Source organism: Rhinolophus sinicus, chromosome 6 (assembly GCF_057876585.1).
Source record: "Rhinolophus sinicus isolate RSI-liver-muscle chromosome 6, RSI-T2T, whole genome shotgun sequence".
In the NCBI taxonomy this organism is placed as follows: Eukaryota; Metazoa; Chordata; class Mammalia; order Chiroptera; family Rhinolophidae; genus Rhinolophus; species Rhinolophus sinicus.
Genome location: NC_142506.1, coordinates 48,663,073 through 48,678,809, shown reverse-complemented (window position 1 = coordinate 48,678,809; position 15,737 = coordinate 48,663,073). Strand labels below are relative to the sequence as shown.

General features: G+C 37.1%; 1 protein-coding gene across 9 annotated transcripts in view; it reads right to left on the bottom strand.

The window, feature by feature from the left end:
* RYR2 (ryanodine receptor 2) overlaps window positions 1–15,737 on the bottom strand; it is a 568,842-nt gene that overhangs the window by 81,044 nt on the left and 472,061 nt on the right. For 5 of the 9 annotated variants that reach the window (XM_074316770.2, XM_074316771.2, XM_074316772.2 and 2 more), the window contains 6 exons: window positions 12,076–12,246; window positions 10,935–10,994; window positions 8,147–8,281; window positions 5,191–5,225; window positions 4,336–4,449; window positions 1,579–1,675 (listed from right to left, as the gene is read on the bottom strand). In XM_074316770.2, the coding sequence (XP_074172871.2) occupies window positions 1,579–1,675; window positions 4,336–4,449; window positions 5,191–5,225; window positions 8,147–8,281; window positions 10,935–10,994; window positions 12,076–12,246 (612 nt within the window). The remainder of the gene's footprint in view (window positions 1–1,578; window positions 1,676–4,335; window positions 4,450–5,190; window positions 5,226–8,146; window positions 8,282–10,934; window positions 10,995–12,075; window positions 12,247–15,737) is intronic. The other 4 variants (XM_088799091.1, XM_074316774.2, XM_074316775.2 and 1 more) reach the window with 1 other exon arrangement.

Here is a 15,737-nt window from a genome sequence, read left to right as displayed (position 1 = left end):
AAAATTTCACAATTCCATGACAAGGTCACTCAAATCTCGGAGCAATATGAGGGCTAGGAACAACAAATAAAAGGAAAACCCTTCTCTGCAGTGTGACAGTGTGTCAGTGTGTGAGTGTGTATGTGTTTGTGTGTGTGTGTGTGTGTGTGTGTGTGTGTGTGTGTCTGTGTGAGCATGTCTGTCTGTCTGTGTTATATTACCAATGCAAAGCTATGCAGCTTTAAAAAAGGTATTTATTCATTGCACTAAAAACACTTTTGGGCAAGAATGTCTTAAATCATTTAACAATTCTGAATGCTATTTTTATAAGCAGATTTGCAACTAACTGAACGTGTATTTGCAACATAGATTTCAGCTTTAGAGAAGGCTCAATTGACACAGATTTGCAATAAAATGCTAAAACACTCCAAGCGTAAAAATTTAGTTCACACAGCAGTTCAAACTGATTAGCAATGAAACATTTTCTTAGCCTACACAATGATAGTCAAAGAATGCTAAGTGGGTTAATGCTTGAACAATTTGCACTTTTTTTTTCATTTTCAGTTAATTTTAAGACTTAAAAAATAAGTTTGTACTTTCCTCACTATGAGGAAAATTATTAAGCATTTTTACTGATTGTGCAATTAATCAATCTTGACTTTTTGTTGAACGACAATGAATTTTATATCTTCACTGACTTACTCATTCCCTTTTTTTTTTTTTTTTTTAGCTCTTTACATAAATGTTCTCTCCTGGCTTTAAGGTTCCATGTCGCAGGACCTGGTTAAATTTCGACAATACATCCTATAGCCTACAGGTTGCTTTGGTTACAAAGACAAATTGAATTCATTTAAAGTATCTTGAGGGGATCAGGATGAAGCTTTCATGAACTGAATTAGTTTTTCTTCCATTTTATTCCCTGATAATTTATGAGTTAAAAAAAATTAACTTTTAGACAAGAGGTCTTTAAATTGGGACTCATGAAGCCTCTAACTAGTCCACAAAATCCTGTGGAATGGGATGCTTGCACATCTCCCGGAGAAGATGGCTTTTGTCAGACTTTTAAACCATCCTGCGGCCAATAAACAACTATGATTACGCTCCTGGTTGCCTCCTCAGTGCGGCTAACGAAAATGTTCCTTGCTTTCTACTACATTTGTGTGACTTGTGTCCAGTCAATGTTCTCTGCTCTGCATATGTTTAAAAACCAGCTACTTTTCATTTGCTTTTGTTAACCTTCAACTTATTTTTGGTGCGTAACTTCTTTATGGTTCAGCTTTTATAGTTCTATCCTGGCTCTGAGGTGTGTAAAGGTGCTTTGAAGATGAATTTAAAAGAATAACAGTCAAAGGTTAGTTAATAAGAAACTTGTATAATTCTTCTTCAATTCTGAATTGTTTGATGTTGAAGAGATCTCTTTGAAATAAGAAGAGCGAATCCTGCCCTAAACGCTGGATGCAGTAACAATGGAGAACAGAGTCCCTGAGACCAACATACTGCAGTGACATTTTCTCTTTAATGTGACATGGTAACCGCTCACACCGTTATGCCACCAAACCCAAATTCGCTTTCAACTTATAAGCCCCGTTAAAAACATACTGCTAAATCTTCTATCAGTTTATCTTCAAAGTAATGTTCTTCTGTTTCAATCCAGGACTTTTCATATCCCTGAAGAAAGAGATTGACGGCTCGATGCCTAAAAGATAAGCACAAATTCAAACACAGTGTCGGTGTTTTAAAATAAATTAAAAAGGTACACAGTAGTGCTTTATCACTGGATTTCTTTGAGCTAAAAACTGAAATATAAATAAACCTCCTACCTTTTTATTTTTATTTATTTATTTATTTATTTTTAAGGAGGGCGCAGCTCACAGTGGCCCATGCAGGGATCGAACCGGCAACTTTGGTGTTAGCCGCACCACCCTCTAACCAACTGAACTAACTGGCCATCCCACTAAACCTCCTACTCGATTGGAGAGGCAGGCATCGTAGAGGAGAGAACAAGGTTTCTCAGACCACCCTCTGACTTGGACATAAATCCTGGCTGAGCTACAAATCAGCCAGGTTAAATCCTAAGCTTCGTGACACTGGTCACATTATCTAACTTTGCCAACTTTCGTTTTTCCCGTTTATAAAACTAGGGTAACCTTATATACACTTCAATCTTGTGAGACTTAAACTGAGATAAAGAATATAAAGCACAGCAACTAGATGCTCATTCAAGGTACTGTGTTTCCCTGAAAATAAGATCTAGCCAGACAATCAGCTGTAACGCGTCTTTTGGAGCAAAAATTAATATAAGACCCAGTCTTATTTTACTATAAGACCGGGTCTAATATAATATAATACAATATAATATAATACTAGGTCTTATATTAATTTTTGCTCTAAATAATGCATTAGAGCTGATTGTCCAGCTAGGTCTTATTTTCGGGGAAAGAGGGTAGCTATTAGGACAAAATGACTCTGGATAAACAGTGTAACACTTTATGACACTTATTCAGTGTTTGAGTTAACACAGACACTGGCCCCGAGGATTACAAAACAGACTGTAATACCGATGGTACATGGTTGCCTATGAAATCAAAGAAGACAAATGAAGACCAGAAGACCAGTAAACTCCTCTTGAAGCTGATGAGAGATGTGGGTAAGATGCCAATATAAGAAAAAATGAAAGAAAATATATAAGAAAAAATAAAATAAGGGAATCATAAGAAAATACCAGAAGTGCTAAAATGAGACAGTACCTTTGCAGGAGGGGACGCTGAGCTTAACGCCACCAAAAGCAGGCTAAGGAGTCATGAGACAAATAGTCAGGTTTATGAAGGGCCTTGAAAACTGGGGCGAGGAAGTGACAATGCAGCTGGAACTGCTAGAAGCCACCATAAACTCTTGTACATGAGACAGGCATGATGAGGAAAGGGTCAGCCTCACTGGTACATCAGAATCGCCTGTGTGGTGTTCAAACAATACACATGCCAGGCCCTCCCAGAAATCCTCATCCAACAGGTTGAGGGTTGGCTATTTCTCGTGTGTATTTAAGTGTATTTCCTGAAAGCACCAGGTTTGAGAACCACTAGAATAAGGGATACAATTTGGAAAATGGCATATAAGAGTGAGTGGACCACCCGATTGAGACATGGTAGAAACCAGCTCAGAATCCGCAGCGATCGACCTAATACAAGGCTATAAGAAGTGAGGTCATGGCCGTGAAGGGAAGCGTGGCGATGCAAAATAGTTCAAAGGAAATGTCATGAGACTCAGAGAACAACCGTGTAGGAGTAACCAGAAAAGCAGTGTAAGAGTCTGAACTCGAGGTTAATGTTCCATTTGACTAAATTGAGTCAGAGAATTTAGAAGGATCACACAGTTTAAGGAGGAAATTAGTACGGTTCGGACTCAGTGCGACGAGATGGCCAAGAAGCCAGCGGTCTTGTTGAAAAGGAAAGGTGAGACGTTTTGCTGTTTTGTTTTTGTATTCCCTGCCTCATGTCATTCATTCATTCAAACACTTAGTGACATCAGCATTCTAGGAGCGAAGGACAAAAACTTGAACATAACTCTAAAGGATCGCAAAGTCTGACTCAGACAGACAAGAGGCCTGACACTACAGGAAGCTGCTGTAACTGAGTCCTGTTCACCAGCCATTGGGATGGCATCACTTACATAAAGCTCAGAGAAGGAAAGAACAGTTTCTTAGAACAGCAAGAAGGCTGAAATGGCTCCCTGGGCCACCGAGTAACCTGAATGCACAGGTTACTTCTCTGTGAACAAACATGCCTACTCTATCTCAGACAGAAGGTTGGTGGAACTGTCAATTGTATTCACTTCATTCCCATGAGTTAGTTGCGTATCAGCTCTTTTCCCAAAGGCTAACCATCACAGAAACAGATACAATTACAATTTATGGTGGTGACAAGCACAATTCTAAGCACTCTGCAGATCTCGACCCCTTAAATAATTTGAACAACTCTGTGATGCAAATCTAATCATGGAACAGAGAGAAAACTAGAACGAAGTCAGGTGAGGAACTTGACGAATGTCATACAGCCAGAAGCTGCGACGCCAGGGCTCCAGCCAAGGCAGTGTGACTCCAAAGCATGAGTTCCTAAGTATTCTACCTGCCTCACGTCTGTGGGCCGACCTTCCCCATAGTTAAGTCATGTAACAATTACATTATAGACCACAGTTCTCTGAGAAGATCCACCAAAGAAAAACAAAGTATTACACGGAAGACCCACTACATCTCTTCTATCCTTCTCTTGGATTATCGTACTCACATTAGGTAGATGCCAGACTCCTGTCACTTATTAGGGAAAAAATAATTTTACCATAAAAATTTTTAAAAATTCTGACCTTGGCAGGTTATATAAAGGAGCCATCCGGAAGCAGGCTACCACAGCCCTTTTCCTCTGCTTAGAGAGCAGCTTGTGCCACACGGCCTTTTTAGATCTCTGAGGGTGCTCCACCTGCGGTAGGACACAAAGAAATAAATACGGAAACCTCAAACTAGCCTCAAAACTACAGTACTAAAGAACTACGCCTTACAGGTAAACATTTTTGAAATTAAAATTCCAAAGCTACCTTAGAATTACAGAAGAGACCACGTCCTAACAGTTACCCAATGCTAAATTTGAAATAGTTTTAAATGTTACCTATTTTTTCTTAGTAAAAATACAGTATTTCCCATAGTGTGTACTTTAGAAGCTATGTCATCTCTAAAATCAAAGAAATATAAAGCCATTCTATAAAAAATCATTTTGCACCTTTCTCAGAATTTGGTTATTTTTCTGCCTAGGCAAAAAATTAACCTGTTTTTATTTATGTATCTATTTTAACTGATTTGATTATCAGAGTTACAGCAATAAACATGCATAGAGGTAATTAAAGATAATTCTAATGAAAATTCTGCTGTTTCTTAATATAACAGGATGGAAAGAAGATGACCAGGCTTCGTGAACACATTATTAGGAGTGAGTAACATGATTTAATTTTGCAAAAATGTTAACATATATAACTATTTTGTTAGATAGGGACAAATGAGAATTTAAAAGATGCAGTAAATGATGCAAGCAAGCTATTTATTTAGCTAATGGTGTTTACAACTCCAAGAGGAAAAACAGATTAATTATAAGTATTAGAGAAAAAAAGTCCCAACATGTAATTCTACATTAATTAGTAATCTCTAGGCAATTGAACACTGTACTTCCCCTACTGTAATATTTCCAGCGCATACATGTAGATCTCTGGAAGAAATAAAAATGTTACATTAGCTAAAAAAAAAAAAAATTAAATTTACTATCCTTTGCAGTAAAGGGTCAAAATGTGAATGTACTAATTCCTGAAGAAAACATTAAGAATGTTTGGACGACAGTGGTTTAGAAATTTTAACATAGCAACTTGTGTAATTTGAAAGTGCTTGTCTGTGACCCTCTTCCCTCCACAGGATCAATAAATATGTTTGGAAAATTACCCATTTCGGTTTTCTTCTCAATGACTGTGTTAAGCAAAATAAAACATTGTGGAGATTTAGCACTGTGGTGAAAACAGAATCAAGGATAGTACTGTTCGGCTAGACCCAACACATTTCAATGTAAAGTTCCATTTTTAGATCCAAGACTGGAAATGGTAGTTTTTTTTTTTGTTTTGTTTTTTTTTGTTTGTGATTTTTTTTTTTTTTTTTTAATTAGTTTCAGGTGCACAAGACAAAGAGAAATGGTAGTTTTTATGGTAGTTTAAATGGCACTCTGATCAACGGGGGTGACAGTCGGCAAACATAATTAAATGCCCAGGCATTGAAAATACACAGTGGTGAGCATGGTAGGAAAGGTCCCTGCCATCATGAAGCTTACCATTTGGTGGAGAATTTTATTACACAAGGGAAGACCTTAAATAGTGTGTTTTCCTATAAATCAAGTAAGATCTGCAATCCAAAGGTGAACACCAATGTGTGTCTTATAACTGTCTGAATGCCTAGACGTGTTAGCTTGGCTAGAGATTTGGAATATTAGGAAATTCCAAGGAGACAGCTTACTCTCGTGAGAAAAATTACCAGATATACAATACAAACTATACATTTGCAAAGGTCGCTGATATTTGAGATAAATTAAGTATTTCCTGTATACCCACTGTGTTGGCATTGAGTTTAGCTAGTGAAAATATTCTTTGCAAATTGACCTACAACTCAGTTACAAGTTAACATTTGAGTAGAGGTATTAAAGGCATGAATTCTACTCACAAATACATTCCACTCTTCTCTATTCTTTGATAATCGATGATTTCTTTTTGTTCATATCCTTAATATTTGAAGAACATTTTGTCTTAAGTAAAATCCGACTCCCTTACTTTTTCCTAAATAATGACCACTTCTTCTAAGATTTGCACGGGGATTCTCTACTTGACAATTAGATTCCGCTTGCGTCCTTTTATCCTCTCTTCACATTTCATATCCCAGCACAGCGATTTCATTACATATTTATCTATTTATGCATCCACATCCTGTACTGGAGCCTGGGCAATTTGAGTCAATGGGCCCTATTATTCAGTCCTGGGGCCTGCTGAGTGCAAACCTGCCATGCGGAAGTGTGCTCCAAAAATGTTCATGAATGAACGGGCTCTTTAGGGAAATGAATCCCCTGCTTCACAAGTGACATCGTTCATTATGGTTACGATAAATTCATGAATATATAATAAATAGATATTGTAGAACACAATCAGATTTCAATAAGCTTCAATTAACGTATTTCAAATTCATCCAAGCAGATCCAGATATGTGCATGAAAGCCAAGACGAATGAAAAATTATGGTAAGTTTGCCAGAAATAGTCCTCCAGTAGCCACTTAATGAACATTGAATAATCTTCTTAAACATGTATATAAGTCTGGAAACATAACTCTATGACTCTATGCTATGTATCACTTAAAATTTATGTATCACTTAAATACCTCAAATCCTGTCATTTTCTAATTGATAATAATTTGTCTTTTTTTTCATGAAAATATTATGGAAATTATGGAAATAGGGAAATGTTGAGTTCCCTATATTACAGTACATTATGTTACTAATATTATGGTGCTATATAATGTTGAGAGCCATATGGTGTCAGAGTATCCTACTTTTACCTCATCAAGTATAGTGATAAATTGTATGACATTGGTGTTATTTAACTGGCCAGGGCAGGAATGGAAGATCACCAGATAATACAAAACAGGAATCAAAGAAAGATGTCTATTACTGCTATGGTAATACATTTTGAAGAACCTTTAGGTGACAAAGTTCCTGAGATGACACAGGGCATTTTACTATCTTATGTTCAGTAAAATGACATGTCAGGTGGGCGCTGTCATGAAGGCCTAGTGACAGATGGCTTGTTGGCTCACGCTGTGGCTCACTGAATCTCTCACTCTGTGACAGTTTGCTGAATGGACCTCATGAGAAATACAGACTATGTCTCTGTGTTACAGATATACTAACTAAACCAGAAGATCCCTTATACTAAAATATAACCCACTGACTGATAGTCTCAAATATCACTGGTTTGGGATTTCTTGAGCAAAAGTAATGAATAAGAAAATCAAACACACAGTGAGATCTATAGTTTAAAATAGGATAGAGCTGAAAAATTATATAAAAACACTATTCTCACATGGTTTTAATATCAATGCATTATTCTTCTCTAAATGAAATTTATTGCTGCTCTTGGAGAAAATTAGCTCAAAAATATTTTAACAAAAGGAAAGATTAAGCGAGTGACAAAAAATTTCAAGAATTAAACCAGTGAAAGACATGTTGTTGTGAGTAGCAATATTAAAAATGATACAAGCATAAAACATTTAAAATCAGGTGTAACTCCTGAAATTTTTGTTATAATGATTTAAAATTAAGTATATAATCCTAATTACACTTTTAGAAATACTTTGAAAAAGACAATAAAACAAAGGCCTTGATCTCTCAAAATACATTATTTATATATTGCTGCAAAAATTATAAGTTAGGAAATTGTGTTTATTAGATACTAAACACTCCTTAGTCATATATATTTTTATAATGACTATGCTGAGCAAATACATATTTTTGGCCTATAGTTGATGAATTAACACACATCCTCTTTTTAAAATGTTGTTTCCACAGTTAAAGCAGATATGATTGAATCAGCACAAAATCTAACCTGTTCAAGATGGAAAAGCACATTTGCTATATCCAATACTCTTTCCACCGTCTTCTCAGGGTCGGAACTATCTTCAGTCCTGTTGGGTAAGTCTTTGTAAAGAGCCATTTGCCATCTAATGGCAGGATCCTCCAACTGCAGAGCAAAGGAAAAAGTTCAGAAAACCTAAGTATACGATGTAAAGAGGGGAAGACCTACTTCCGAAGGGTAGATGGACAGTTATGTACTGAGCACAGCACAGAATTAAAACATGCAGAGATCAAGACAGAGAAAGACCTTGTACTCATGAGATTTATCATCTAGTGGGAAGACAAATAGTAAACACACATTTACAACAGTGATGTGAGCTACTGAAAAAAAAAAGGTACCAGGAGACTTATACCTGTTGGTGGTTGAAAAGATTTCCCTAAACAAGTGAGGTTTCAACAGGATTTAAGGATGAATTGGGGATAGTCAGGGAAAGAGGCAAAGAATCTTTTATCTTTCTGTTCTCTGATAGTCAAACCCTGAAAGATGTACGGATTTAATTTCATAGGCAGTGATATAGGATCACGTTTATCTGTAAACACAGAGACTCTACAATACAGCCTAGTTTCACTGAAACAAAAATATCAATTAATATAAATCAGTGGAGTGCTATAAAATCATATTCTTATAATAAAGGAGTCTACACTTTATTTTTAATAGTATCAAATTTCCTGTGTGAAAGATATAGCTGAATTCTCTATTTTTCAAGAAAAGTTAGTATAAATCATAGAAACTGACAAATATAAGCATCTTTACAGGGGATAGAGCACGTTGCTTCACATAAATAAAATAGACAGCCATTAGAAACGGGCAAAGCAATCCCTATCTTTCTCTCATTTAAAATCTCCATGAAAAATGGGAGACTGAGTGCAATGAAGCAGAAGTAAACGGACAACATCTAAATATTCACAACTCCTAGCCTGAGAAAGTGTAGTCTGAAATGTCAAAAATAACTTTTATCTAGAGACACAGAGATAGCGCTTTATAACCTGAATGACTTATAGACAGCAATTTGTCCTTTGATAAAACAAAAAGTGCTTTTTCTCCATATACTTTTTTCATCTGAACACTGAGTTTGGCACTTCTAAATTTTAATGTACGTACTAACTTATATTTGGCAAAATAAGTACAATCTTTATTCTCTTTAATATAACATTACTCTCCCTATCTCCAGAATTTCCATTTCTATAGTTTCAAGACAATATATTCAAGATGAAGCTAGAAACAAAAGACTTTGTTTTCTGCAAGTCTACTTGTCTTCATAATATGTGTGCCTAACCCCCAACATAAGAAACCATAGAACAAAATGTCAAAAAGAGTACGTATTCATTACCACTTTGTTACCTCGTTCATTTGGAAGTGAAATATTAATTACAAATGTGTTTCCTTTCCTGCTCTCCTTTCTTCCCAACTGCTCAATACACAGCACAAAATGTCCAAAGTATTTCTACACAAAATGTCCAAAGTATTTCTACAAGTAACCTCTAGAATATAACGGAGGAATTTCCTTCTGCTCATCCAAAGATAACCTTTTTCATTGGACCATTCCCTAAAAATGACAGGAACCCCTTCTCAAGAGGCACGGACTTTTCCTGTCTCTTCAGCAGTGCTGGTCCTAGATCATGATTCCCACGTGTGGTCTCGATTCCCCTGGGGACCCTGAGGACCTTTCCGGAAACATGATGTCCTCAAACACCATGCATGGTTCAGCTGGAGGATTTATGTGCATTTTTCAAAATGCTCAAAATCTTCTTGCTATTTGGAAAGAGATCATGCTCTACCTAATAGGAATTAATCTACTAAGTATATGAGCACATATCAAAGTACACATCAAATTTGCTCTAAATAAATATTTGTGTGCTGTGAATATTGTAAAGGCAAGTTTTACCTTTGTCATATTAATTCTGAAGTGTTAAAAGAAAAAGAATGGGGTTTGGGTCTTTGGGAAGAAGCAGTTCAATACCCAAAAAGGCATAGATTATACTGCAGTCTCTACTTCTTGACTTTTGGACCTCTTCATAATTAAAAAAAAAAAAAAGTTCCTCAGACGGAACACCAGGATAGAAGCAAGTAGGCGGAGTCAAAATGATAAACTGCTAGACTTCCTACATTACATAACAGGTTCTATAAACAAATGAATAATTTATTCCCTAGCATGAAACAAATTCCAAGTTAACAGTCTACTTACTGGACTAACAAAAACTACTTCTAGCAATTTTTTAAGCCACTTTTAAAAAGTGGGTGTTATCTTGGTTTCTATTTATGTTTTCTTCTAAATGTATACTTGCTTTTCTAGGTAAATTCAATTATTCCTATTAAAGCAATTCTTAATACCTTGTATGTACTGACTCTTAAATATAGTATACATATCTAATTCCTGAGCAATAGATGTAGAATTTCAAATTCTTTTTTTATTATTATTAGTTTCAGGTGTACAAACCAATGTAATAATTACATTCTTATAGACACCTGTCTCGATGTCCCAAAAGTCCTCCTTATACGAGCATGAAGGAAATGTCCATGTTACTTCAACTGGTGACATGTATTTTCAGAGTTTGACAATCTCTGATGATCGACTATAATACCACATCATTTGCAATTGTGAGTCTTTAATTCAAAGGATTTGCAAGTAGGACAATGACTGATTAAAATAATATATTTTCACTGTCTTAATTGCTACAGTAACACTTGGAGTACTATTCTGAAGAGAGATTAACTACTGTATTGGTACTAAATGTGCTTTGGAGTACATTTGGCTTACCTTGCCTTGTAAATGAATATTACTGCGGATTATATCTCGTACTTCTTCCTCAGTGTCTTTCTGTCAAGAAATCAATGTTACGTAAAAGACATGTTATAAAGCATCACCTGTTACAAGTCAATAGAAATAATGCAATCCAAACCTGTTTCAAAAAAGTACGTTTCTGAACAAGTATCTTTATAGGATTTAAATACATGCTACAAATTTGGGGGACCTCTTTCAGATAATTTCTTGATACTGCTGTGACTTAAAAACAAGACAACTACCTACTTTAACACCACAAAGTAAGTGCATTAAGACTCAACGGAACCAAGTTTCCAGTTCATAACAAGGGTGCCAGAGCATGTTGCCTTGAGTTCAACTAGAAATAAGTCACCAGCACTCCCACAAACCTCCACAAAGTAATTTTAGCACTTACATAGCACTTCTCAGTAATGACAAGAACAGCCTGAGAATCAAATATTAGACAAATGCCAACAGAACTCTGCACAGTCTCCACTCAATTTGCTCATTTTAGGGTGTCAAACTCTGGAAATACAGAAGGGCGCTTCGGGATATCCAGAGGGGAAAGAGCATGGCCTCTGATTTACATAAATTTAAATAGGTATCCCAATATCCACTTTCTAAAAACTACATCATCAGCTGCGTAGCCATGAAGATGACCAACAGAAGCCGTGAAGAAATCGAGAGAACTTAAATCTTGACGCTCGCAAAGAAGAGCTGCAGATTTAAAAGTCAACACCGCATCTAACCACAGTCAGCACAACACTTTATGCTTTCAATGTTGAAGAATCATCCTTTATAAATCTGAATATACCTCTAATCACGAATTTTTTATAGGAGTTCATGTGAAATCCATTGTTTTTTCACTACCTGCGATTTGTCTGTAGCTTTTCCATGTGATTCCTGAATGTGCCGGGAAGGTGATTAACATAATTTAGAAATAAAAACAGCACTCCCCGCCCCCCCCCAAGAAAAAGGGCAGTGTTTGTATCTGACTCCTAGGGCCGGTGCAGAAAACCACTTAATAAAACATTTAATGCCACTGAAATATTGACACTGAGCAGGTAAAAAAGGTGTGCAAACACCTGGGAGGTTGCAGGCAGAGGGATCGTCATCCAGGTGTGGACAGGGCACTTACCAGACTAAAACGGTTTTTGGCCAGAGCGATGAGCTCCTGGTCTCCCGGGGCACAGATATTCAACCCAATGGGCAGCAGTCGCTTCAGGGCCGCCACGATCAGTGAGGTCTGCATGGAGTAGCGGTCTCCTTTCCGCTTCATTTTCTTCCGCTCCTGATCGGACACGGCCGCCTACGGGACATGGGGAGGGTTGCGTGCTGTGCTGCCTTTCTTCCAGATCTGGGAACCTTTTCTAACTTGATTATGGATTTGTCTTCCTCATTCTCTGCTGGTCCATGTTTTTGAAAATCCTCCTGAGAATATTTTTCCTATTTCCTTCTTCATGGCTTTGCTGATTTTCAGCCCTACTCTCAAGATTCCCAAGTCAGTACAATTCACTGGTGTGCATTGCTATACAATTTCAGAAGGAAAATGCACATGGCAATTCTTGAGAAGCATATGAATATATGAAAACTCCGTGGTAATTACTGATAGTATATGTTTTATATTTTCCAATGCTTAAGAGAGAAAAAAATAAGAATGGATGGTTTTTGTTTTGACAAATCCCTGCTTTGCAAAGCACATCCACACACGATATATACAAAACTATTAAAATACACTGCCTTTTATGTAGTCTGCCAGCTTGTGTCCCGAGGGCCTTAATTCTAATCTAGGGGAAACACACATAATATGCTAATCGGTGTTATGTACATATCTGGGATTATCTCTGATGATCTGCTGACAACTGAGGACTGCCATGCGACTTGTGCTTTTGTTGAAGATTACGCGCTAGCTACAGGCTCATCACAAATGCCAGAGTGTAATTTTCACTGAGTAGTGAGTATTCTTCTTTCTATTAAGAGGGTACTTTCTAAAGTAGAAATTAAAATAATTGTCCCATATCCACTTCTCTGTGCATGCTCAATTTCTTTGTAGCAATATAGCAAACATTAATGATATTTTCATGATACTGACATAGTGTAATAGTTTGGTGCTGCTGAGGAGAAAAACAAAACAAAACAGAAGACAGTCTAATATACAAATGAACTGCTTTCCCCAAAAGAAGGCACAATCTATGACAACATGATCTTGCAATAAGTTTTTCCCATAGTGAAACAATTGAGTCATCATATAGTAATTATACTTATATATATATATATATATAATATTGTGTTAATGATATATTACAATATATCAATAAATATATAGTATATATTGACACATTATATAAAACCTACCATATTTGAACCATAGCAATAAGAATCATACTCACTTTCCAAAGAGATATACTTATTGAATGGATCCCACTTTTATCTGTACCAATTTGTAAGAGATTATTTTCAGTAAGTTTGGTAGAAAAAGCATGGTGAATAATAATTTGTACTATTAAATTGATTAACCCATAAAATAATAAATCAGTGGGTTTTGAACGAGCTCCTTGCTATAAAAGGAAAGGTAACCACAGTGATAAACATGATTACCCAAACACAGAACTACCATCCCCAAACTTAAACAAATTGATACAAAGCATACAAACTCATTTCTATCCAGTCATGGCAATGCAGTTATAGCAAAACACTATTACCCAATACAATAAAGTCTAAATTTTATTGGGGCTGGAGTTTTCTTTAACTTATTCTTTCAGTTTATAGTTATATAAACAAAAGAGGTTTATACCTAGTTTGATATTTATAAATATTTAAGTGACCTTATAATGAAAATAATTTAAATCAACACTAACGGCAACCATAGATTGCTCAATTTTGAGAACAATGATTAATTCCTCCTGATGCGCAAACAATAATCTTGCTTTCTATGCCCCAGGAAATCTGTGAACAGACAAGGGAAGTTCATGAATCTTTGAACATTGATGGTGTAGTCCACTGCTAGTATGGAGAAACTAAATCTACAAGTAATCAAATACGCTCATGATCATCTTATTGGTTGGTTTTCATTTGCTTGCTTGGTACCTGTTTTGTTCCTTTTTGTATATGCAGAACAGCCTTGCCCGTAGGAGCTGCTCAATAATTTGTGAATCGAATTTGCATGATACTTCATTTTCAATATTCCCTAACATCCAAATCAGATATGAAAATGCAATAACATGGTCAATATGTAGGCATGTTTAAGGGGACAGGAGAATGAACTGACCTCTCTCTTAAGTCAGCCTAATTCAGGAGTCTGGGGCATGGGTGTCTCTGCTGCAGTGACACCTCAGGCAGACAGCTCAGGTCTTGTCACAGGGGTCCCTGAGGCTCTGCGTCTCTCTGTTCTCAGCTTTGTATGGGGAACATCTCGCTGTTCACATCAGATGTGAGACCCAGGGCCACCCTCCTATTGTCCATTCTGACACTAGCCCTGAGCAGTGTAGCTACATCCCACTTTGGTGCCCTCCATGCCACCTGTGATCTCAGAGCACCTCAGTGACTCTGCAAAAACTGCAGTTAAGATGCTGCTGCAACCAGCACAGTGATTCTCAGATCTGTCCAAATGCTGAAACGTGGACATCATGATTCCTTTAGTGAAACAATCTAACGCACTAATGTAGTTGACTCCATTGTTTGAACTAGAAACATTTCTAGGAAAAAAGTTCATCGCACGTATGTGACATAAAACTTCAAGCACATATGCAGGCAAAAACAAACAAAAAAAAAACAATCATAAAAATAAGGAAGCAAAGCATAATCAGTAATTTCAAAATTTTTCATCAATGTTACTGTCATTATACTACTGCTATTATACTACTAATATACTATTACTATAGAATATTACTGTTATTTGCTATATCTTCTCTCGCAGAGTTAGCATTCATATGGTAAAAAGACTATAAGGTTTGAGGAAATTTTGAGGGGAAAACATTAAAACTGAGAGGCTCCTGTCCATTCCTTTCCTTTTTTCCCCTGTGCATAGGAGTAAATGTTACTATTAGCTGATGCTTACAGGTGCCTCAGCCTCACTTACAGGGAGGGCAGTGCTTCGAGCTATGCGTTGGGCATCACTGAACTAGAATGGTGGGAAGACGGCAGACAATCCTGCAGAGGACACGCAGACCTTGTTCTGAAGTCCTGGCATTGTTTTGAGTTTGGTGATATCCTGGAATCACTATCATCATCCCAAAGGACACACTGGCCTCTTACATACCCTCTCCATGGCTTTGTTACCACTGGCCTGAAGTGACAACATTCTGTCTAAGCAGAGAAATTCACTAACAGTTTTCAGTTCAAACCATCGTGAAATGTGTCCTCTCGGTAAAGCATCCTTGAAGGAGCCTGTTCTCCCTCTTCAGGCGAGTGTCAGCCCCGAGGAGAGAAAAGGTCCCCTCCTTTGTGTGGGTTTCAGGAGCACGGTCACATGAAGTAAGAGCCTGTAGTAGTCAGACAAGTGTTCTAGGTGTGCAAAGCTTCAGCAAGCATTAGCTTCCGGTTCATGGGGAACATGTCGACTCCGTGGCATTTCAAACCCGAAATAAGATGAGGGGGACTGAGGGGTGCTATTGTGCTGTCCTGGGAGTCAGCAACAAAGCCGAGTAGATGCACTGGTCACAGTGGAGCAGGTGCCGCTCCCGCAGCAGCTCGCTCCCTGTAACTTAATTGGTCGGTAGGGACTGATTTCCTCAGCCGGGGCGTCACTCTATTGTGCATCTTAGGCCATTTGATAGCACACTTTCTGTATTGTTCATGTAA